The sequence below is a fragment of the Kwoniella shandongensis genome, chromosome 1 (genome assembly GCF_008629635.2).
Source record: "Kwoniella shandongensis chromosome 1, complete sequence".
In the NCBI taxonomy this organism is placed as follows: Eukaryota; Fungi; Basidiomycota; class Tremellomycetes; order Tremellales; family Cryptococcaceae; genus Kwoniella; species Kwoniella shandongensis.
Genome location: NC_089287.1, coordinates 1,843,712 through 1,866,674, shown reverse-complemented (window position 1 = coordinate 1,866,674; position 22,963 = coordinate 1,843,712). Strand labels below are relative to the sequence as shown.

General features: G+C 50.1%; 9 protein-coding genes across 9 annotated transcripts; 4 read left to right on the top strand and 5 right to left on the bottom strand.

Moving 5' to 3' along the window:
* Positions 1-776: 776 nt before the first annotated feature.
* On the bottom strand, positions 777-3,361 carry CI109_100679 (uncharacterized protein; the record flags this gene model as incomplete). Its single annotated transcript, XM_032004562.1, has 4 exons — positions 777-1,965; positions 2,030-2,745; positions 2,815-3,279; positions 3,338-3,361. The coding sequence occupies 4 exons, from the start codon at positions 3,359-3,361 to the stop codon at positions 777-779; spliced, it is 2,394 nt and encodes a 797-aa protein (XP_031861040.1).
* Positions 3,362-3,807: 446 nt separating this feature from the next.
* CI109_100678 (uncharacterized protein) lies at positions 3,808-4,341 on the top strand (the record flags this gene model as incomplete). The annotated part of the gene is made up of 1 exon (XM_032004563.1): positions 3,808-4,341. The coding sequence occupies one exon, from the start codon at positions 3,808-3,810 to the stop codon at positions 4,339-4,341; it is 534 nt and encodes a 177-aa protein (XP_031861041.1).
* Positions 4,342-4,801: 460 nt separating this feature from the next.
* Positions 4,802-7,294, top strand: CI109_100677 (uncharacterized protein; the record flags this gene model as incomplete). The annotated part of the gene is made up of 8 exons (XM_065966821.1): positions 4,802-4,910; positions 5,013-5,135; positions 5,207-6,180; positions 6,230-6,502; positions 6,566-6,582; positions 6,716-6,819; positions 6,928-6,954; positions 7,014-7,294. The coding sequence occupies 8 exons, from the start codon at positions 4,802-4,804 to the stop codon at positions 7,292-7,294; spliced, it is 1,908 nt and encodes a 635-aa protein (XP_065822893.1).
* Positions 7,295-7,993: 699 nt separating this feature from the next.
* On the bottom strand, positions 7,994-9,713 carry CI109_100676 (uncharacterized protein; the record flags this gene model as incomplete). The annotated part of the gene is made up of 8 exons (XM_032004565.1): positions 7,994-8,221; positions 8,277-8,379; positions 8,450-8,548; positions 8,618-8,751; positions 8,816-9,147; positions 9,209-9,382; positions 9,459-9,554; positions 9,614-9,713. The coding sequence occupies 8 exons, from the start codon at positions 9,711-9,713 to the stop codon at positions 7,994-7,996; spliced, it is 1,266 nt and encodes a 421-aa protein (XP_031861043.1).
* A 589-nt stretch (positions 9,714-10,302) lies between these two features.
* On the top strand, positions 10,303-11,455 carry CI109_100675 (uncharacterized protein; the record flags this gene model as incomplete). The annotated part of the gene is made up of 4 exons (XM_032004566.1): positions 10,303-10,381; positions 10,520-10,671; positions 10,830-11,178; positions 11,253-11,455. 4 exons carry the CDS (start codon positions 10,303-10,305, stop codon positions 11,453-11,455), a joined length of 783 nt encoding a protein of 260 aa, XP_031861044.1.
* Positions 11,456-11,623: 168 nt separating this feature from the next.
* Positions 11,624-15,099, bottom strand: CI109_100674 (uncharacterized protein; the record flags this gene model as incomplete). The annotated part of the gene is made up of 7 exons (XM_032004567.1): positions 11,624-12,589; positions 12,640-12,822; positions 12,873-12,974; positions 13,035-13,895; positions 13,955-14,555; positions 14,607-14,720; positions 14,795-15,099. 7 exons carry the CDS (start codon positions 15,097-15,099, stop codon positions 11,624-11,626), a joined length of 3,132 nt encoding a protein of 1,043 aa, XP_031861045.1.
* A 1,081-nt stretch (positions 15,100-16,180) lies between these two features.
* On the bottom strand, positions 16,181-17,618 carry CI109_100673 (uncharacterized protein; the record flags this gene model as incomplete). Its single annotated transcript, XM_032004568.1, has 5 exons — positions 16,181-16,408; positions 16,468-16,985; positions 17,038-17,296; positions 17,357-17,454; positions 17,510-17,618. 5 exons carry the CDS (start codon positions 17,616-17,618, stop codon positions 16,181-16,183), a joined length of 1,212 nt encoding a protein of 403 aa, XP_031861046.1.
* A 937-nt stretch (positions 17,619-18,555) lies between these two features.
* CI109_100672 (uncharacterized protein) lies at positions 18,556-20,676 on the top strand (the record flags this gene model as incomplete). The annotated part of the gene is made up of 8 exons (XM_032004569.1): positions 18,556-18,783; positions 18,841-19,012; positions 19,083-19,229; positions 19,293-19,652; positions 19,715-20,017; positions 20,084-20,197; positions 20,277-20,571; positions 20,649-20,676. 8 exons carry the CDS (start codon positions 18,556-18,558, stop codon positions 20,674-20,676), a joined length of 1,647 nt encoding a protein of 548 aa, XP_031861047.1.
* Positions 20,677-20,989: 313 nt separating this feature from the next.
* Positions 20,990-22,653, bottom strand: CI109_100671 (uncharacterized protein; the record flags this gene model as incomplete). The annotated part of the gene is made up of 3 exons (XM_032004570.1): positions 20,990-21,152; positions 21,218-22,352; positions 22,413-22,653. 3 exons carry the CDS (start codon positions 22,651-22,653, stop codon positions 20,990-20,992), a joined length of 1,539 nt encoding a protein of 512 aa, XP_031861048.1.
* Positions 22,654-22,963: the final 310 nt, after the last annotated feature.

Below are 22,963 nucleotides of genomic sequence, written 5' to 3'. Positions count from 1 at the left end.
AGTGGAGGGGCCAAGCTCTCTGTTCCTAAATTAGACATCGTCAGTTCCCATAATGTGCCTCAACGGTAAATTAAAGTGACAACGAAAGACGTACGACGGCGTGGGTTCTCCCCCGGCCCCCCCCCCCGACCAGCGGTCATCTCCGTCACTCTCATACGGGACACCATGGCGCCGCCGCCGCCGCGTCTCTTTTCGGTCTGTACGAGAGCACTGTACCTGGAACAGCAGCACACAAAGCACTTGCATTTATTTTCAAACACATATTTGCGCACGTTGAGATGTACGGCATCACCCACTTCATAGTAGAGATGGTCGGCCGACGTGATCCAGCCGATTATCTTCGGACAAGACGAGATGACTGCAATAATGGACCGGTTGAAACTCGTCCCGTATATGGTTAAACATTCAAATTTCCCAGGGTACGTTCGGCGAGATATGTATGATACGGTTAATATCTGTCGGCACGTCCTGAGATTTGAAGTGGAGGTCTACTTTGCGAAATGTGATTTGTGTTCTGTTCGGTGGTTCGACGACCGGATCATCAGGCCGAATCTCTGAGAGCAAGCGTCCGTCTCCGGTTCGATCTGCCGAGTGTATCCTTTGAGCAGAGGGGACTCGTGAGATCTTTCGCGCTAGATCTTTTTGGATTATTATATCAAGGGACCATTATGGTAGCAGTCTCAGCCAAATTTGGTCTCTGATGCCACTCTTTCATGCTACCAGCTATCGTAGCACTGCATACAATGAATCTGCTGTTACAATAGAAGTCCATAAATCTATGATTGCCACACCAGGTTCAACTCCTTCACTCGTCCATGTTCCTTCTCCTCTCCGCCTGGCAGGATACTGACAACTTCCGTTTCCGTTTTGAAGCTTAGAGTGACCTCTGTCCCTTCTTTGCCCTTCTTCCAGCTCACCGTCGCCACGTTGACCTCTCCCAAAGCAATCTTTGCCTCCTCCAGCTCCGCACTCAACCTCAACCTGGGCTTGAATAACACCTTCTTCCATCCCGGAGCGAGGGGTTTAATCCCCGCCACTTCTGTCATGAACTCGTAGATCGGCACACTTCCCCATGCATGACAATCAGATCGCTGTCGCACATCGTCCTCCTCCCACGTTGTCAGATTGTTGGATAACATCTTCTTCCACGGGTTCCACACTTCGGGGTAGAACGATTCATACACCTCATCTCCTGCAGTGGAGAACGCACGAAGAGCGTAAAACATCATCACGTAAGAACATTTCGAGAAAGCATGTTTGGGTTTTGTTGTGTCGAAAGCTTTTTTGAGTAAACGGGGAGAATCAGATGGATCGACCGCTCCGCACAGGACTGCAAACACTTGACAATGTTGAGAATAGGCAAATCCTTCGTCTGAAGCGATATCTGCAGTCGAGTCTGTGAAGAATTCGCCATCGTAACAATGTGTCTTGATAGCCTTGATCAAGCTTTCCGCACGAGTTTCGTATTCGGTAGCATTACCTGGTCGACCAACGTGACGAAGTAGACCCGCGGCATGTTTTAAGACGTAGGCGTAGAGCATACTGAGGTATGTATGTCGATTCGATTTCCGACCCGATCGAGGTACGCCCTTATCCGGATGATCGTCCGTGGCGTGCCAGCTCGTCACCCAGTCGACGTATTGCCATACGTCTTCTGAGATTCCACTGACAAGACCTAGTTGATCGATATGTCTATCGAAGAAATCGAGGACCCCATCGATCTTCGGGACAAAGCCTTTCGAGTATGCTGTATCGCCGAAGTAGAGATGATGGTCGCAGATCTGCAAGATCCAGAAGAGGGAGAAAGCAGCGATGATCTGAGGGACGTGCGAGGGGAAACGGGATTGAGTGAGACCTTCAGGTGTGATGGAAGCGGCAAAATTGGTGATAGCTTGACGCATGAGTCGATCATCACCGGACAAGAGGTAATGGAATAGCCCAACGGATCGACTATCACCGGAGTATCTGTATAGACGATTCGTTACTGAGGTTTCATTCGGAATGGGATATCGAGCGGGTATGCACTCACTGTAGCTGTTCGTAGAAAGGACAATCCGAGTAGCCGTCAAACATACAATTTCTCATCGTCCTGATCGAGACCTCCCAGATCTTTTCATTATACTCATCGCCAGGCTCTTTCCAGCTTGCCTTCACATCCAGTGGGTAGTTCACCTGTGTCGCTTTGAACGATACCAGCTCGACAGGTTCCGCCTCAAGCTCAATCTCAACTCGCATGAGCCTGAAAGTGCGGAACCAGAATGGCTCATAAGTCGTCAACTTGCCCGCTGGGATGTCGAGGGTGATTTCGTCGTATGGACCAAGGAGATGACCGTTCTTCGAGTCTAGTCGATCGGCTTTGGTTCGCAACCATGGATATTGTCGAGGATCAAGCTCATAGCCCTCCGAGTAGGTCAACTTCAGCTTGATGCGTGTGTCTTGACTAGATGTGAATGTCCACTGAATGAAAGCGGTAGAGTGGACATCGGCTTGAATATCCAAAGAATGAGTGCTGCTCGAGGAAAGGATGATTGGTTTTTGACCACTGAGAAAGGCGGACCAGTCATCTTGTGATTTCGCGCTCGTCAAAGCATGGATCGTGTCGACCGACACGGGACTGCTTTCTGGTAAGGGTATATCCCGAGGTCGTAGTCGCCATGGTGCAAGTTCACCATTGAGCGTCTTGAGACCGTAGGGAATAGGGGCGACTTGCTTGGCGGCGGAAGTAGGATTTACTCGTTCGTTAATCTATTCAACTACCGTGTCAGCAAGACTTGCGAGGCGAGGTTGCATGTTAATCTATGCAGATGTGCTCACATGAAGGAAAACATCATCCACTAGACCTGTAGGATACTTCCTGCTCTCATCCACGAAAACAGACCATCCTTCCTTCGCATCGACATTGACATCTCCTACCTGTCCGACCACGGTAAATCCCGGGAACGTCGTTCTCTCAAATGGCATACCTCCCCTAGAACTGGCAAAGTAACGAATTACCAGGAACTCGAGCGTGTTTTCACCTTCCTTTAGATAGGGAGCGATATCCAATGTGTCATAGTACCATATTGAGGAGTGACTTCGACTTGGTCCTACCGCTACTCTTCGACCGTTGACGAAGAGCTTATATCGCGTATCGGCAGAGAAGTGGAGGATCGCTTGCGATGGAATCGTAGAGAGAGTGAGAGTACGACTGAACGTGACTAATCTAGCGGCGGAACCATCTGGAGAGGAATCGATCCAATTGGGGACCCATACCCAATTCGCCTGGAGGGCATTGATAGTCTAGGGGGGAGAGATCAGAGTAAGTATCCTTTGGTGTTACAGGTCGCAACGGGCTCACTTGTTGTACTTCAGTGGTGATCATTGCGTTTTGCTGTTACCCGTCTCTTGCATCGGGAGAGATAACAAATGGTCTATCGATGCATGTCCCTCTATGTACTTCAGCCAGTCCTGTCCAAGCATACAAACTTTTGTCCTAACCGTCATCGATCCTCTCGAAATAGATACAGTTGTCAGGTACAGTGATTGCGAGTGGAGGTCAGTTCCTGCTACTGCTTTGTCCAAGTCAATTAACCGGTCCGATATCAACCAGACCCTGGTCGGGAGTCGGTACAATTATCATCCCGACGCCCAAACTCCCTGATCAGGCGACCATCCAGCACGTGGGGGTCCAGCGTCAACGGCAGTGTTGGATGCTGATTGAGAGCAATGCGAAATGCACCACCAAGTGATTAGCAGTGGTGAAGACGGGTAGGAACAGTCACAAAGCAAAACTCATTCTTACGAACGCAACGAGCCCGGTCTGTCAACATGTTGAACGGCGCGAAACACACCTTCCGACGAATAATTACCTCGCACGACCCGTCAGATACGACCGGCGACAGTGTCACATTCCACGATGATACAATCCCTCTCAAACCCGTCCTTGACGGCAATGCCCACATGTCCCCACTCTACTCGTCCCCAGGATTACCCACCACGAGTCCTCATCAGGTTACCCCAGAACATGTGACGAAAGCGATGGCCAATGTGCAAGGCGTCGTGATGCCTGGCGGTGTCAACGGCCAAGTCACAGTCCTCGAACCCAACTTCTTCGTAAAGTACCACCGAACATCCTCAGTCGATTACAACATCATGTTAGAAGGAAGCGCTTGGTTGATTGTTCCTGATGGGAAAGGAGGCGAGAGGAAGACGGAGGTCAAAGCGGGAGAAATGGTCGTGCAAACGGGGACATTACATGCTTGGCAAGCTGGACCGAATGGATCAAGATGGGTGACGGTCGTAGTACATGCTCTACCAGTGGAGAAAGATGGGAAGGTATTGGAAGACGTGGACTTCAAGTAGTATCTGCCAAAGTGAATTGTTATATGGAAAGGGTACGACTCAGAAACGAACGACCAAACTTTATAGTGAATTTCGGGTATACAGTCTCGGATGAGAAGCCGATTATATGTAGTCGTACCTTTGTAGCTACCTACATGACATACGGACATCCAAAGGTACTAACAAAGATGCATACAAGACTGCCGCAGCGTTCGATGCATGGATCATTGACATTCACAGCTGCGCGCATATGGATGAAATCTAAACAAGTTCGAGACAAACGCCTGCAGTTTGGATTTTTAGCGCGAGCTATTACCCGTCAGGTCAAGCAAGTTCAAACCCCACTCTGGGTCCCCTCAGATTCGGCACAACACAACCGCAAACCCGCAGTACCAAGTCACTTCCTCCCTCAACTTGTTATTGATCATTGGTTTTGCACTTGTCCTATCAATCCATCCACACCATAGAGTCAGGGTCAAGCATGCCAAAGACACCGACTGAGAAGTCTGTATCATTCGCTGATACACGGCGAAACTCCTTGCAAACATCACTATCCATAACATGCGCTCCTTGTCGAGCTAAAAAGATCAGTGAGTTGCTCGAAGACCAACCTGCTCGGTGTTTTCATCATTCCCACAATCCACCTTCTATTCGTTGTGCTAAAGTATGATGCTGATCTTTGAGGTTGACAGAATGCGATTCGACAAAACCGACATGCATAAACTGTAGTAAAAACCCACAAGAATGTCATTATCCGCCAAAGCTAAAACCAGGTTTGAGGCCGGGGACGGGTCTGGAAATGATCAAGCGGGTCGGTGAGTGTGGTGTCGGTTTCTTCTCGATGAGAGTCTTGGTCCTTTAATAGATGTCTGACGATGCAATGTAGAGATGCTGGAAGACCGGATTGAGACGTATGAAGCTCGATTATGCGAACAGGAAGCTCGGTTGTCACAGATCCCACTTGCAGGTCCATCCTTCTCTTACGACCACTCACAAACTCCCCTCTCCGACCCTCTCTTACAATCCACTACCAATGCGTACAATGCTATCGCGAACGGCATGTCAAATCCTCTACCACCACCGCCGAATGTACCACCATCCATACCAAGCACGATATCCAATCCACCCATGCCTCCTTCCAACAACCCTTTCCCCACGGATCCAAGTCCAACAACGAGTATCCCATTCGACCACGCTTCATTCAACATCTCCACATCTCCCGGTATCAACATATCGTCGCCATCTTCCTTCCTTGATCCAAACATACTACCTCCAGATGACATCGTAAGAGATCTACTATCGTTATTCTTCACACATATACATCCGTGGGCGCCAATACTATCCCCGACGATACCGGACTTCAACCCGCCGTGGAATATCGTTCACCACGCTATCGTGGTGGTGACATTACGGTTGTCGAAAGATCCAAGGTTGACAGGGAGCAAGAACCTGATCAAACAGCGAGCGAAACAACATGTTCTAGCACATGCCATCGAGTCGACCTCGATCTCCTCCGTCCAAGCCCTCGGACTTCTGGCACTGGATTTGATAGGTTCGGAACAAGGTCCAAGCAGCTGGGGTATATTGGCTCTTCTCACTCGATCTGCTGTACATCTTGGATTGGCGACGGAGGAAGACTCCAATCCTTGGGTGGGGAGAGCACCGGTGCCAAGCCTAAGCAGAACTATTATCATCCCGCCTTCGACAAATTGGCAGGAGGACGAATCTCGTAGACGCTTGTTCTGGCTCATTTTCTGTCTCGATCGATATGCGTGTGTCTCTACAGGCTGGGATTTTGCCTTGCCAGATTTCGATATCAGACGACGTCTCCCTTGTTCCGACCTAATCTGGGCTCAACCGGTAAGTTCCACACCATTAAAAGAGTTTGGACACGCTGACATCCCTCTAGGACTGGTACCAAACCCCTCCGTTCCGTTCTGTCCTACATCGCGATCCCTCAGAGCTAGACCTCGACGATATCAGTCCCATGGCGTATCTCGTCGAAGCGTTAGACCTGCTCGGTCGATCACATACTCTGCAAACACAAATGCTAGAACCTGGAGATGCAAGGGGTTTGGAAGCGAGAAAGGATATGACGATGACACTGACTACCACTGCCAAACGGTGGTTTGTTAATCTGCCTTTGGAGAGAATCACACAAGTGGGATTGAAGTTGACGATAGTGAGTCAGCCTCTTACCGGTCTCTCGGTTGTGTGATTTCCGCTGACCAAGCGTGTCACATAGCAAGCGATACATTACGCGTAAGTCTAGCTTACCTTGAGCATAGCTAACAAACAGGACACTACTCAAACTCAACGCATATCATGCATACCCCGCACTGAGCAATGGAGAACCGCAAGAACCATACGTTTCGACATGTCTCTCATCTGCCAGATCTGTAGCAGCCCTTGCGGATAGTGCGCGACCGGTTGGATGGGCGACTGCATCGACGCCGCTGTTCATTTGGGGATGCTGGGTCGCTGCGAGAGTACTCTTTGGTGAGTTCTGCGACGATTGAGCTTGGCTGACCCGTTCAGTGCACGCTTTCTTGAATCACCAAACACAACCGGATGATGATTTCAACACGATCGTTCTGACTCTAAAAGAGCAAGCAGAGTACTGGGGCTTAGCAAGTGAGTGCTCCCCATCCCCAGCCCAAGATGCAACGGTGCAACTGACATTGGGCCGATAGACCAATATGTCAAACTTCTCGAACGTGCGAAACGAAAGTGGCAAAACGCTAACACGACCGCCTCCACCACCTCGAGTCTCCCAGATGCAATCCACGTCCTGCTCGATCTTCGTCGAACAGCCTATTCGGCAGTGCATACCAACAGCTCGGCGACGCCCCATGTGACACCGCCAGATCCGGACTTGAGTCATTTGCCAGCTTGGGCGGTTCAGCCTGGTTTGGGGGATTTGTATTCTTGGTTTGATCTTCCAGCGGGACTTTTCCAGAATGATCCGATGTAGTGCGGAGTTGAATGAGAACCTGGTTGTATTTCCATTTGAGTGTCGTGAGTGTAGGGTATCTCTATTGCATTTATCTTGGTGCATGTATTCGATCGCTCTCTTTTGCATGTAGAAAAGAAGAAAGAAGAAAAGAAAGAAGCAGGCTATGTGAGTTCACGTAAAGCAGTATTACAAGTTAGTTGTGGGAGGATCTCACAGTATTGATGGTGTAATGACGTGAGAGGAAGTCTACAACCGTCCTTTGGACTTGTTTGCTTCCTCGCTGAATCGTCCGTGCTCTCACACACACACAGAACGCTACAGCTAAAGTCCATCCGTCAATAACCCTACGCTACGGATCCCATCACACTCGTCAAGTCAGTATGCATGAGTTGGACCAAATGCGCTCTCCTATAATGACCACTTGAGCGTGGTATGCAATTGTCACTGAGCAAGCACCACCAACAGATATCAATGAATACGCACGGACGTCTCTGTCAGCCACAGTCGCCGGCAAAACTTTAGCCGGACGCATACGGCAAATTGTGGCACTTCATCTCCCTCTTTCCTGTAAGTCTCTTCAGATCACTGAAGTGCATGTCACACCCGTAAACGAACGATACATGTGCATAGGACCTCTGATAGCTAACTTGATGACTTCTGACTGACTACTGTTCTGATGACCATAAACCCTAATAAGGAAAAGCGTATCCCTCCTTCTTACTTGGCCCCGTTGGGTTTCACCTCATCCTCACCCTTTGCGGGAGGACCGATGCTCTTGGGCAAAGCCATGTATGAGCTGTAAGGAACGAGCTCGGCAGCAGGGTTGAGCTCGAGACCGAATCCAGGCTCGTCGGTCAAGTCGACGCGCCCATTCAGGGGGAGAACTTCGTTCAAGAACAAGTTACCGAAGGAAGGGAAAATGGCTGTTCCATCCGGAGAGTTGGCCTGAAAACGATCTTGATCAGTCTGAGACCTCCTAAAGCAGAGAAACGCGACCTACAATGTATTCACAATATGGTGAATGCTCAAAGGACATGATAGCGTGGAAGGAATACGGTCCAGAACCGTGAGGAACGACGGGGATGTCATAGGCGTTGGCCATCCTGAGTAAAAATAAAGAAGAAAATTAGTATGCTTTTGAGACCTCGACCCATTGGTGAGACCTAAACTCACGCTGCCACCTTGATGAGTTCTGTCAAACCACCAAGCCACATGACATCGGGTTGGAGGATATCAACAGCTCGGTTCTCGATGAGCTTTCGGAAGCCGTATCTGAAAACGAAGAAAGTAAGTCAGGGAATGTAATGTAACTCTTGTGTCACGATCCTGAGTGCGACTCACTTGGAGTACTCGTGCTCTCCGGTGGTGAACTTGTGAAGGGGCAATGCCTCCTTGAGCTTGACTTGTCCGTCAAAGTCATCGGGGTGGAGCACTTCCTCCCACCAGTTGATCTCGACGCCGGCCTTGTCACAAGCCTGCACCAACAAACAATCGAAGGTCAGTTCGGTCTTCTGTGATTCGATAGCAACCACTGCTCACCTTGACGAGCTCGATGGTGTAAGGCACGTTCAAACTCATGTAACAATCGACTTGAACTGGGAAATCGGGCCCAACAGCATCCTTACACTCCTTGAGATACGCCACGTTCTTTCTGATACCCTCGTGACCGTCGGTGGGACCATGGGGCAAAGCGACCTTTGCGCCCCAGAAACCGAGCTTCTTGGCGATTTCAGGTCGGGGACCGGTAAGGTACAAGGGGATGTCCTTCTTGGTTCGACCACCGATCATCTTGTAAACGGGCTCATTTCGGATCTTACCGAGAAGATCCCAGATGGCAAGGTCGACCGCGGAGATGGCGGCGAGGGTGATACCTAGCGAAACCGGCAACGTGTTAGCACTCTCGTTTATGGGTGTCACACCATGCACACTCACCCTTTCGACCGTAGAACATGGAAGCTCTGAACATCTGATCCCAGATCTTGTTGGTGTCTCTGGGATCCTGACCGATGATAAATCGCTTAAAGTGCTCCTCAATGAGGTACAATCCGGGCCAACCACCCATACCGGTGGCATAACCGACCGAACCGTCCGAAGCGGTCAACTTGACTATTCCATACCGACACACACACACACACACACACATCAGTGATATTTTCCACGCCTCGTGTGACTACTGACTCACCGAAGAGACTGCCGAGGACTCCAATACCCCAAGAAGTACGAGAGACTCTGTACTCATCGTAGCGGTGCATAGGACAGGAGATGTTCCCCTGGACGACTTTTGGCTTGTCAGCACATACTTCACATGTTTTCTCGCTATCCTGGGTCATCACTCACTCCAGTGGTCGCCGGCTTGGGAGTGATAATCACCACCACTGCCAAAACCGGTGGGGACGAACGTCTCCATTTTCACGATGGTTGGCCATTGCTTGGGCATCTTGATGTGTATGTCTTGGTAGTATGTATGGGGTAAGGGAGGTTGGGGATCAGACGTTGCTTTGACGGAATAAACGAGGAGATGAAAAGTACAAGAGACAACCACAGTGCAACTTTAACCCCAAACCAAACCCATCTAATCCCACTCTCACCTTGTGATCTGGCTACACGAACACGTAACAATTGGACGCCGGACCGAATCTAGCGCTTCGCAGAGGGGATGTTCGGTGCAATGTGGTACCGACCATAAAGAACCCTTAGATTCCCGGCTATGAGTTATCGTACTAGCAGGGGCGTTTTGGGTCCGCGAAAGCCAACGGCATTCACGCGCGCCGGTGTGAGTGTTGGCTGAACCATGCCTTGGCCTCATGGTCACTGACTTGGAAGTTTGGAAGGTGCATATAGGCGGCATTTGGGGAGGTGAGTCATGACTGGTCCATTATCAGACCGGCCACTGATCGATATTTGCCTTGAATTTAGATAAAGTCCTCAAGCAAGGAGAAATCACCCTTTGTAAACTTGTAATCCCCTTTAAGACTCAGCTATCACCACCTTACCCTTGACGTATTCCTCTCAACCTCTATAGTATCATGTCGTACGGTCTACTCAAAGGCAAAGTCGTTGCCATAACTGGATGCTCCACTGGTATCGGACGTAGCATCGCTATTGGTGAGTCCTTCTCGCAACTTCGACCCTACTTCCTCTGAAACTCCTGCAATTGAACGCTGCTATGTTATGACACCGCTGCCACGTCTCGCCTGCCACAAAATGTCCGTGCGCTGACCTTGTTTCTCTTCCTTCTAATAGGAGCCGCTCGAAACGGTGCCAATGTCGTCCTTCACCATCTTGGAGAATCGACAGCGAGCGATATCGCAGCGGTCGAGTCGGAGTGTTCCAAAGCTGGTGCGAAGACGGTGGTTGTTCCAGGTGATATTGCGGAGCCAGCGACTGCTTCTGCGGTGAGTGGTTGCAGCTACAAGGGCTCGACGGAAGTGAAGCTGACGTCTTGTCTGCCTTCCTGTACTTCAACTCTCCCCTATCAATCGTCACTACGGACCTTCCTCTCCGCACAACTGATCGATGTCAACTCGCTCCTTGTCACTCACCCACTCTACAGATCGTCTCCGCCGCTGTCTCCTCCTTCTCCCGTATCGACGTGCTAATCTCCAATGCTGGAATCTGCCCTTTCCACACCTTCCTCGACCTCCCCCACCCACTCTGGAAACGAGTCCAAGACGTCAACTTGAACGGAGCATTCTACGTCGTCCAAGCCGTCGCTAATCAGATGGCTAAACAAGAGAGTCCAAAGGGAGGAAGTATCGTCGCTATCAGTAGTATCTCAGCATTGATGGGCGGTGGGGAACAAGCTCATTATACACCGACAAAGGCTGGTATCAAGAGTTTGATGGAGAGTTGTGCGATCGCGTTGGGACCGATGGGTATAAGATGTAATTCGGTTCTGCCCGGTGAGTCATCTCGGACATAATGACATCCGCCTCCTTGGCATTCAAAGCTGACACTCTCTCCTTCCCACCTTTAGGAACGATCGAAACCAACATCAACAAAGAGGATCTCTCTGACCCCGTCAAGCGAGCGGACCAAATCCGTCGTGCCCCTCTCGGCAGATTAGGTCTTCCCGAAGATTTGGTCGGTCCTGCTTTGTTCTTCGCATCAGACCTGAGCTCGTATTGTACAGGTGCGAGCGTATTGGTGGATGGTGGTATGGCGATTTCACTTCAGTAAAGTGGGAGACAAAGGACATACAATGTGCTATAGAGTGGACGGCACGCTCAGGGAAGTAAGATATATGAATCTTGAGTACGAATGGATTCGCCTAGCAATACAGTGTATGCATTTGATATCAACGTCCTATACTACCAATCGACCTGTACATCTGCAGCATCCTTCCTTCTACACGTGCAACGTCAAACCCCTCCTGGTCTGCTTCGGTACTTCCGATCCTGGCACCTCAACTCTCGGCGCATTCAAGATCCCCACTTGACCAAGCACATACTCCTCAGACCACCAATCGTAATCGCTTCTCCAAGAATCGGCATTCAACCAATCCGTCTTGTTGGGGACGAGATGGACCGCTCCAAACGCGTTGTGACGATTACCATAACACGTGAAGGCGATGCTGTGTTTCCCACTCTTGATCCCCTTGTCAAGTTCGAAGGCGTATGGTTCGTGAACCAATAGGGCGGAGCGCGAACCGTCGACATCGACTGATACAGCGGGACCGGCGAAATGAGCCACTCGAACGGCCAATGGGTCTTCCCCCTTGGTCTCGAAAGAGCAGTGATAAGTGATGTTACCGGAGTAGAAGGGCAAGTTCTGTCTCGTGATGTCGCCCCATTCAACGGTGTTCAAGTTGAGAGGCACGATCGACGCTTTACGACCTCGTACTTCTACGCCGAAATCGCCAAGCACATAGACCCGTTCCAGGTTTGTGAGCATACCATAATCGTACTCCAGTTCGAGTTGGTGTGCACCCTTGGAGATAGGTGGAAGGTCCACCGTCTTGATGGACTTGTCAACCCACCATCCTGTGGGCTTGATTTCGACTGCCTTCCCATCAAGTTGGGCTTTCACCTTGTCAGGACTCTCGATGGCGAGCTGACTAAACTTAACATCGTACGTCGAGTTGATCGTGAATCGTAACTTGAGTTTTCCAACACCTTTACGTTGATCTTGAGGGATAGTGTACGGTTGTCTGAACTTGGCGCCTTTGAGGAAGAACCCGAGTCGACGCCGCATGAGCTGGTCGACCGCGAGGACCTCTTCAGGTCCTTGCCATTCTTCGTCGTTCCACTTATAATCGCAGTAGTCGAGAAGAAGAGTGTTGGGCTCTGACAGGGTAACCGACTCGAGCTTGACCTGGGGGAGAAGAGTTAGCACAGCCGTGGTCGGTGAATTATCCAACTCACATCCTCGATCTGCTTGTAGTGTTTCCTTAGCACTGTTTGGTTCGTCGCCTTCGCTGTGGCAGCACCAGGCGAGAGTCGGAAGACGATACTCTCACACCCATCAAACCAATACTTGAACCGTGTTTGACCGTCTACCTGCTCAGTCGCTGCCTCCCACGAGGTTCCCTTGAGGGTGTCGAGAACCTGTCGCGCAAGGGTCAGTAGCGATCACTAGGCATAGCAATATCACTCACCTGCACATTACACGTCCCTCGCAGAGCGATATTGACAGGACAAGACTCCTTCCTATCGGTATTACAGATAAAGATGAACCTCTCGTCTCCATCCTCTCTCATCTGGTAGAAGAGAGAGTCAGCTCGTTTACCCTGAGTGCGGTACAGCGTCGTATCGCTGACGATCATGTCGATATCTCGATACGGGTGCAGCGTGGACAGAACCTGCGCCTTTGACCAAGGTAGCGCAACTGATCCTTGTATAGTGGGAGGATTTGCGGGGACTTGTGCGTCGATAAGAGTAGGTGCGTTACCCGCCACAATGACCTTGCCGCCTTGCGACGCGAATCGCTGTAATCGTTCCAAGGTGGTAGATCGGATCGTACTGAGATTAGGTGCGATGACCACCTCGTAGTCACATTTGCCTACTGGCAACGTCGAACCGATCTTGTCGAGAGGTGTAAGTTCCGGGAAGAGCGATTCCGAGATGAAGTCAAAATCGATATGACCCTTCAACAACCATTCGGTCAATTGCGCAAATGCTTGTTCTCGATAATCCGTCTCTTCAGAGTTCTTGTCTTTCGGTCCGAAACAGAGCCAATAGCTCTCCACGGGGTGGATTACGGCGACTCGAGTGACAGGTCGACCTCTTGTCAATGCCGAATTGACCCTCGCGAAATGATCTTCGATCTGTTTATATTCTTTCCACCAAGGTGATTGATATCCGATACAGCCAGGGTAATCTCGTTTCGCCTCACCCTCCATCGTACTCCAGAAGAGATGGTGGACTCGGAGTGTCACGCCCAAAGCAGCTTGCCAATCGCCTTGACCTTTGTGTCCCTCAAAGGTGAATTGCCAACCTGTGACACCGTACAACTCGCTCATGAGACCGCCTCGACCATATTGACGTGACACGCTCGCAGCTTGTTTCGCAGTGTTGAGTTCACGTTTGTCGCACAGCATGTCGATACCTGGGAATTGCATCCCTCGATAACATCGCATCACCTCGCCAGTCTGTCCAGTCTGTGAAGCCAGCGTGGGTTCCTGCGATGGAGTATCAGATCAACACTAGTACCTTGCTTGTTACGCATCGGCCTACTCACCGCATTCATATGTCCCGTACACATGATTCCGTTCTCCTCACACCATTTAGCCAACACGCCAATATAGTTCGAAGCGAACAGCTCGCAAACGTGATCCAAAAACTTGTATCTGGTCGCATTCGGTTTTCCGTCGACTGGATCCCAAATGAGTTGGGGTAGCAGTTCTACCAGATCTTCTCCCTTCGCCTTCTTGAACGAGTCCGCAATACCCCTTGTCCAAGGTAAGAACACGTCCTGTAGCTTGTCCGCGACGTTGAGCGTTGACATTGGACAATATTGCGGTTCGTCCGTGAACATTGATGGGACCGTTTTACCGAATTCCTTTCCGACGTGTTTCTTGTACACCTCATGTGTCAATTCGATGAAACGTTTCGTCATATCCGAGCTCAACAGATCGGTATACGTCTGGTCGCCGAAGAACCCGCTATCCGGTAGAGGCTCGACGTAGGCGTACCATACTTTCTCTTCGGTTGAAGCCTCAGAGGCCGAGGCGATCTGACGGGATGAGACGAGTTTGCCATCTTGTAGCCTGATAGCGTATGTGGCTAGGAGGTCGCCGAGCTCACTTCGCATCGGTGCGGCATTGGCGATTGGGAACGTGCTAGGGGAGTGGATTATTAGCGCCTAGCATGCATAGTGAAGCATGACTCACGGCTTAGTGTACCCTATCTCCTCACGGTACGCCCAAGGAGTGAAAAGCAGATGCAGGTGACGCAGCTCAGGATGACCTTCGAGCACCTTTCCTCCGGCAAAACCACTCGGCCATCTGTACAATCAAACCATCGAATCAATACGCTAATTAGCAAGCACTCTTATCAGTTCGCTGCGTGCCGTACCCACCTATCCTCGTCGTACAGAAACGCATACATCCCCTTCTCCTTTGCCTTTTCCACACATCCCTCTACGATCCCCATAAACTCTTCTCCCATATAAGGGATATCCAATCCTACTCGCGTATGCATGTGGAATCCGCCCATGCCCATCTCTTCAAACATGTCGACTTGGGAGATGGTGGCCTCTTTTTCCTGTTTGGTGACCCATCCCCAGAATGGGGCACCGCGATACTCGCGAGGAGGATCGAGGAATGTCTCAAGCGAGAAGGGTTTGCGTGAAGAAGGGTAAGTCAAAGGGTTGGTGGATGACATGGCGCCTGTCGTATCGTCGTGAGCGAAGTAGTGGTTGTGGTTGTGGTTGAGGTTGAGCTGTGAGACCTTGATCACACTCGTGGAGATCGATCAATCCAGAGAATAAAAGAGCTTGGTTACTACTCGTTAGCTGGTCATCGCATCTTGATCGTAATACATATGGAGCTGTCATTACACTCGGAGTAGCCCCGAAAACCGAAATCAATTCGCCGAAATTAAAGTAGTATCCACCCTGCTCTCGGAACTTGATTATACCGCAACATGCTTAATTATCAAGACCACTTTATGCAACAACCATCACTATTTTTAGTTCGATAAGACGGACCGCCAACGGACCGCACTTTACGAAGTGGGGGACAGAAGTCAGCTGTTGAATGCAACAATAGATCGAGTGTGCATGATCACGATCAGATGGTAGTCAATGCTTTGCCACCCTCGTGGACGGACCCGAAGGACCGGATTTCGGTGCAATGGAAGAACCGGTCGGACAAGCCCGACCAAATCTCGATCGCACTTCCACGATAGCGATAGTTGGTGCAAAAGTGGACTTCAATCGCTACTTGACCTGTCAATGCAGCTCGTCGAACGATGTAAAGAGAAGATCTCCAAAGTCATGCATATGCACAGCAGGTCAATTGACAATCCAGATCATACTCTGTGAGACGAGTCGTAGCGACACAAAGCTTTCCTCGACGCGCCCTTTTCCTCTTTGCGACCACACATCATCGTCCCATGACCTACCCCTTCCCATCCCACACATCTTTTCCCTCCCCTCGTTCCCCTTTACATTTCGTCTCTGATCCCACAAAGCCCCACCCAACCCCCGGTAGCTCAATGGTCAGAGCTTCTCTGAATCAAGTACAGTTCATGGACTAGAATACATAGAGGGATTTCCGGATTTGTCAGTACTCGGGTTTGTGATTTAGTTGCATAACAGAGTTTAGATCTTGGTTCGATTCCAAGTCGGGGGGAATCATCCTTTTTCCACATAGCGTTGTCCACTAGTATTGTGTGCATGAGGTGACGTTGTGGAACAAACCATGCATGACTTCTAACCATTGATACTACATATACGTCTGCTTTACTTGCCCGCACCTTGCAGTCTCTGCCATTCGACCAACGCATGCATTGCCAAAGCCTGACCATAAGGCATGGGGGTGATCGCGATATCCTTGTAGAACTGGAGATTGCTTCCCATACCGGTTCCAAAGGAGACGTTGGCCACTTGACCGTCAGGCTGGATCTGCTCGATGACACCCTTGAGCGCCAGGTCGGCAGTTTGACGGTAGACGGGATCAGACACGAAGCCCTGTGAGTAGAGTTAGCATTGTAATCGATACCAGCTCTATCACTGAACGCCGCACTCACCTGCCTGATACCCATGTAGATACCCGCAGCGAAACCTGCAGTAGCACTGGTCTCTACGTAACTCGTGGGGTCGACCAACAAGGTGTGCCAAAGTCCGGTCTTGGGATCTTGACATCGAACCAACGCATCGACCTGTCTCTTCCACACCGACACGAGATACTTGTACAACGGATCTTCGGGTTTGAGTTGGTCCCCCAAGATGTCCAAGAACATGGGGATTGAGACGGTGATCCAGCAGTTTCCTCGAGCCCAGAGTGCCTTTGCGAAGTTGTGGCCGCCCGAAGTGGGTTCTCCTTGCTTAGCACCGGGCTTGACAGGAGAAGGGGTGAACTCCCATCCGTGATACCAAAGTCCGGAAACGGTGTCGGCGAGGTACTGGATGTGCAAGAGGAATTGGTATTTGGCCTCCTCGATGTAGTTTTGTCGTTTCAAAAGGATACCGATCTTAGCAAGAGGAATGACGGACATCATAAGTGTGTCGTCCCACAAGTTTTGGTCGTGCATGTTGGCGTAAGTCACTGTGCAAAATGTTCAGCTCTGAGGTTTCGCTACCGGAAAACCCCCACTCACTGTGTTGGAAACCGCCCTCTTCGGTTCGGGGATGGTCGTTCATCAGATACTCCGCCCACTCCTCACACCACTTCAACCACTTTTCGTCCTTTGTCCTTCCGTCTTCCAAGAAGCATGCCAAGGAGTAGAAAGGCGACATCGTGTTGATATTCTTAGGTGCCGCTTTCCCGTCCGTCCTCTTCCACTGAGTCTCGAACCAGTCCAAAGCTGTCTTGAGCGACTTCTGACTCGCGGGAGATGAGGGGTCCAATGCCGAGTTCTATAAAGATCAATCGTGTCAGCGGACGGTCCAATTGGTTCCGCACTGGATCAGACTGACATGGCATAAAGCGGTAAGAGCGATACCGTGTGTCCACTCCCATGAGAAAACGGTAGGGTGTTCCCATCCTTTGGTGTCAATGACAGTTCCGTCATCCACTGCACAGGTCTGTCAGCACATTTCAACCTTCCAGCTTTGTGCCAAGATACTCACGTCGAAGGAGGAATCGCCCGGTGGTATCCTGGATACCGACGAGACCGTCTGTGAGCTGCGAGATGAGCTCTGTAGCTCGTTCGGTGGTCAAGCTGAGTGATTGGGACATGTTGCTGTGTATTGGGATGTGCAGTGTTGAGTTGTGGAAGTTTCAAGTTTGATCAAGAGATGGATACTTTTACTTTGAATTCTAACAAGGTTATCGCTGCAGCTGTATAATCTTCGGGTTTGAAAGGTGATTACCGACCTACTGAAAGGAGAGGTGCAATAACAACTATGCGGAAATATGGGTTAATAACGAACCGGAATGGAACTCTTAGTGCGTTTATGTGCTTCGGGCCGTCCAGATCACCCACTCACTCGGGCCGTACAACAACGGCATAGTGATATACCGAGATGATGAGATGAGGGGATGAGGGATCATGTGCCAAGACAATTTGCCTCCGCATCCTTTCTGCTACGTATTTTAATCGTTGTAATACCGTATAGGTGTACGTGTACGACCAGCACTTATAACGGCATCTAATTTCCTATCTTTCGATGATGATGTAACCCTACAATTAAAAGGGAAAAGGGGAAAACACAACTGCTCCCCCACGGGGTGGCGTCTAATCTCCATCCCTGTTAACGAGTGGGGAACGTGTGCTCGGTGCTCGGTGTCTTTAATTCGGTAATTCTTTCGACCGTGCAGTGCATGTGAGTCCAAGGGGTACAAGCAGAGTCGGACTCGAGCGAGGAGTACCACGGGGTAACAAAGGGTACTGTGTCCAAATATAGATCAGGAAAAGATCATTCAACTTGCTTGGCAGGCAGGAGAGGTAGAGGGACGTCGGTGACACAGTTCGATTCAGAACGAAGGAGGCAGAATGAGGAAAACGAAGGAATGAGCCGAGATAGAATGATTTATAAGACGTACGAAACGACGCCCCCAGACCCCCCCGTGTTCTGGAAAAGAAAAGGATAATAAGCATCACACTCTAACATACAATACGTACATTACATACTTGTCCTGCCGTTGTACAAATACGATTGATTGACAAGTTACGATGAACGACATCAGAGACGAGAAGCTCGAAGCAGAGCACGTCGACCACCCTCTACCATCGACTACCCATGACCCCGAGACTGGTCATCGAAAGCGTCATGCGAACACACAGCTCGACGACGCCGCTCGTATCCTCCAAGAGCAAGGAGGTCAGGTCGAATACACCGTAGAGGACCGAAAGCGTGTCTTGAGGAAGATTGACATCTTCGTTTGTATTCCCATGTGTTTGGTGAGTGGCGAGTGTGGCACCTTTCAAACGGATCTTCATTGATGCGGTTTGTCATAGGTATACTTGCTTCAACAACTCGACAAGGGTACCGTCTCCAACGCAGCTGTGTTCGACCTGCGTGAATCGGCCCACCTTGTCGGATCACAATATTCATGGCTCAGTTCGTGTGTCTATCTCGCACAACTATGCTTCCAACCTTTGTCGTCTTACGCTTTGGTAGTCTTCCCTGGTACGTCCGGGTTTCGGCTCAAGTTTTCGTCACGGGTACTGATGTGGCGGTTTTCGTTTCTTGTTCGTAGTCAAATACTGGGTCATGTTCAACTTCATCGCATGGTCGGTCGTCACCGTCTGCACAGCCGCTGCAAAGAACTTTACCGGTCTCATCATCGCTCGTGTTCTTCTCGGCGCTTTCGAGGCTACCATTCTTCCATCCTTCGTTTTGATCAGTAAGTGCATAGCAAGCTGGGTTTACAATCCTTGTCGGCGCTGATATTGCCTCCCTTCACCAGCCCAAATGTGGTGGACTCGACGTGAACAATCATACCGAACCATCGCATACCAAGTTGCCAACTCTTGCGCTGCGATCTTCGGTCCCCTCCTTTCCTTCGGTGTGGGACACGCTAAATCTGGTGTCCGACCCTACCAGTCCATCTTCCTCTGTATGGGCGCTTTGTCACTCGGTTGTGCTCCTTTGATCTGGTATCTCTTGCCTAACTCGCCTACTACTGCCAAGTTCTTGAACAAGGGAAACGACCGTTTGATCGCCCTTGAGCGATTGAGGGAGAACAACACCGGTACAAAGAGCTCTCAATGGAAGTGGAACCAAGTGAGAGAGGTTTACACCGATCCCAAGACTTACATGTGGGCTGGTGAGTGCTGTCTTCTTCCTCTTTACTCGTGCGAATAATGTCGCTGACACGTCGTCCCGCAGCTATGTACCTCTGCACCTCAATCCCATCCGGTGGATTCGGCGCTTTCTCGGGTCTCATCACCAAAGGTTTCGGATTCTCATCTTTCCAATCCATCCTTATGCAGATCCCCACCGGTGTGATCGGTATTATCACACTTTTGATCTCGATCTACTTCACCAACCGATACAAGACCCGATGGGTCGTATTGGCTATTGTCGTTCTGTTCCCTATCGCGGGTGCGTCGGCGATGGTGAAAGTCAACAGGAAGAGTCCCGGAGCGTTGTTGGCTGCGTTCTACGTCGCTTACCCTCTTGCCGGTATTCGTGAGTCACCATCTCTGAAAGATATGAACATGTCTGGCTGTTGTACTGACCGAACTTATGTTTCAGAACCACTTCTCTACTCGTGGGCAAACCTCAACGCCGCCGGTACTACCAAGCGAGTCGTGGTCTTCGCCACCATGTTCGTTTTCCAATGTGCCGGTAACGTCATTGGTCCTCAAGGTGAGTGCCACACATCGCCGCTACGTACGGGTCTTGAGAACGGCAATTGACATTCTATCAAATAATCTTTCGCTCTCAGTCTACCTCACCAGTGAGGCACCTGTCTACCACACCGGTCTATATGTCGATATCGGCTGTTGGGCAGTCCTCTGCCTTCTCATCGTGGCCATGTCATTCTACCTCAAACACCTCAATCGTAAACAAGCTGCTCGACGAAAGTCCCTCGGTCTCCCAGAACACTTGGAAGACATGTCAATCATGACTACGGAAGAGGCGACGGCGTACAAGATCACGTTGACACAGCATATGAAGGAACATGGTTTGGATGAGGCGAAATTGTATGAGAATGCTTTCGACGATATGACTGATTTCGAGTGAGTAGACGAAAAGTCCCTTCTCTTGTGCCTCATGAATCGAAAAGAGACTGACATTTCGTGTTCGTGTCTCATAGGAACCCCGCTTTCATCTACGTTTTGTAAGGAAATGGAAAGAGAAAAACAGGCGAGACAGGTGCGATAGGTGCGAGGCAATGCGACATTGCGAGCGAAAAAAGCCAGAAGACTATGTACAGTTTAATTACGAAAGACTTCGTTTGATACGGCGACGGTGATGCAGAAGGTCAGAGCAGACACAGTATGCAAAAATGCGACCAAATACAAAACTCACTATCGTTGAATATACCCTAAGAATGCCTGTCTATGTGCTGCATAATTACTGAAGTATGTTTGACAGTCGAGCGTGTCGGCAACATCACGTCACAACAATATGCAAAAATCTTGTGAAAGACCACATTCAATCCCAACCACCATCGGTCACACTGACGCGCCACCGCTTGACCATCCACCCGACGCCTAACGGTCCTACGATTGTACAGAGTATGATCCCCCAGTTAACGATCAGGAATTCGTCTTCCGTTAGCAGCGGGTTCTCGGTGTTGTAAGCGATCTGCGAGATACTAGAATTGCAGATCCTGTCAGTTGTCTCTAGTCACCCGATAGTAATTTGCACGTCTCAACTCACAGTAAACCAATCTCGCCTCGTGCAATCATCGCTGAACCCAGAAACAACGCTCCTTTCCAACTTGTCTTTCCTCGCGTCGCTATGCCCTTTCCTATACTGGGCCAAAGCACAATCCAAAGTCCACAGAACGCTTTACCAAGTATCATCAGCAGCGCGTATATTATACCGCGCCAAATGATGCGGCCCCGCCATAGGGGAATGAAGGGTATGGAATAGCCTATTGAGCCGAAAAAGATGGGGATGAGGAGGTATTCGAGTAGCGGTGTGAGGAAGTGGTGAAACGCAGAGCGGAGTGTCGGAGCAGGCGCGGCGATGCAATCGTAATCGTTGTTGGGCGTAATAGTCGTCGATTGGGTAGAGTTACGGTGGAATAAGCCGTCGTTTGGTAGATGAAGTGACGATGATGCGGTTCGAGCACCAGGGAAGGTGTTAATTCGAGTCAGGGGGTATGAACGCCCGCGCTCCGTCGAATCGTTTCCGTCAACTTCAACATCGAGCGCTTTGTTGGTCGGATTCTCCGTCTCTTCGTTATCGGCAATGTACGCACAGGCCAGACCGGCAACGTACGCTCCGAAAAGCGGGGAAGTCCCAGCATATCCAGCGGCAGCGATCATTCCAACAAACATGCACACCATAAGTGCGATCAACAACGGTTCCCCACCCCAAGTTGCTGTCCTCCATTTCGTACCCCTTCTCAATCGTAAATAGAGCGGTAAAAGTCCGTATCGAGTGATCGGCAAGATGATAATGCCAAGTCCAATGGTGACACCGATTGTCCGTCCTACATTTTTACCGATCTCCGAGTTCTTACCGGCGCCATCTCCTATAACCTTGAGTATACTAGCCAAGACGAAAGCGACCACATCATCCATGACTGCTGCACTGAGCAGAGCCGTGCCCAGACGAGTTCGTCGAAGATCGAATCCTATCGCAGTTGGGTTGAGGACGGATAACGAAGTGCCGAGCGAGGTGGACGACAGCGCGGCACCCGCTGCGAAGGCGTGGAGAGGAGTTGATGAAGCGAGAGGGATGACAATGAATGATAGACCAATAGGCAAGAGAATGCCGGTGAGAGCGACGCAGAGTGAGATGTGAAGCAAGGAGATGACTTGGGAGAAAGAGGAGCTCAGACCGCCTACTTGAAAGGTCAGCAACCCCTACACTAGCTTCTATATTACAGGAGAAAGCTACTCACCCTCAAAGACGAGCAGGAGCAATCCAACATATCCCAAAACCACAAAAGCTTCTTCCCAGCTCTCATCCAGCCATCCCGCAAGCGGTGTCCCGTAGATTATCCCGATCAGAATCTGACCAAGTAACTGGGCACTCAAGATATACTGCGATAACCAGCCGAAGAGGTTAAGGAGGTACAGCCATGATGTGAGGATGAGTAACGAGGTCGGAGACGGTTCATGATATGTGAAGGAAGACCACATGCATGGTCTGGGTTGAAATCCTTTTGTTGGCTTACGAGACTTAAATATGCCAAGATGAAGTTTGATATAGCCAAACTCAATGAAATTCGCTGCAGGTAAAGGTATTAAACCAACAACAACGAATCTCAAAGAAGGCATCTGAAATATTACGTAATCTGCTCGTTTGCCACCCAGTCGCTCTGCGGAGCTCCTTGATTTCACTGTTCGTAGTCACGATGCGTTCTGCTGAAGATCGAATCCGAGTTATACTCAACTTTCTCTCTCCATTCATATCTCCTGCATTGTGACTACTTGAAATACGCCAGGTTGT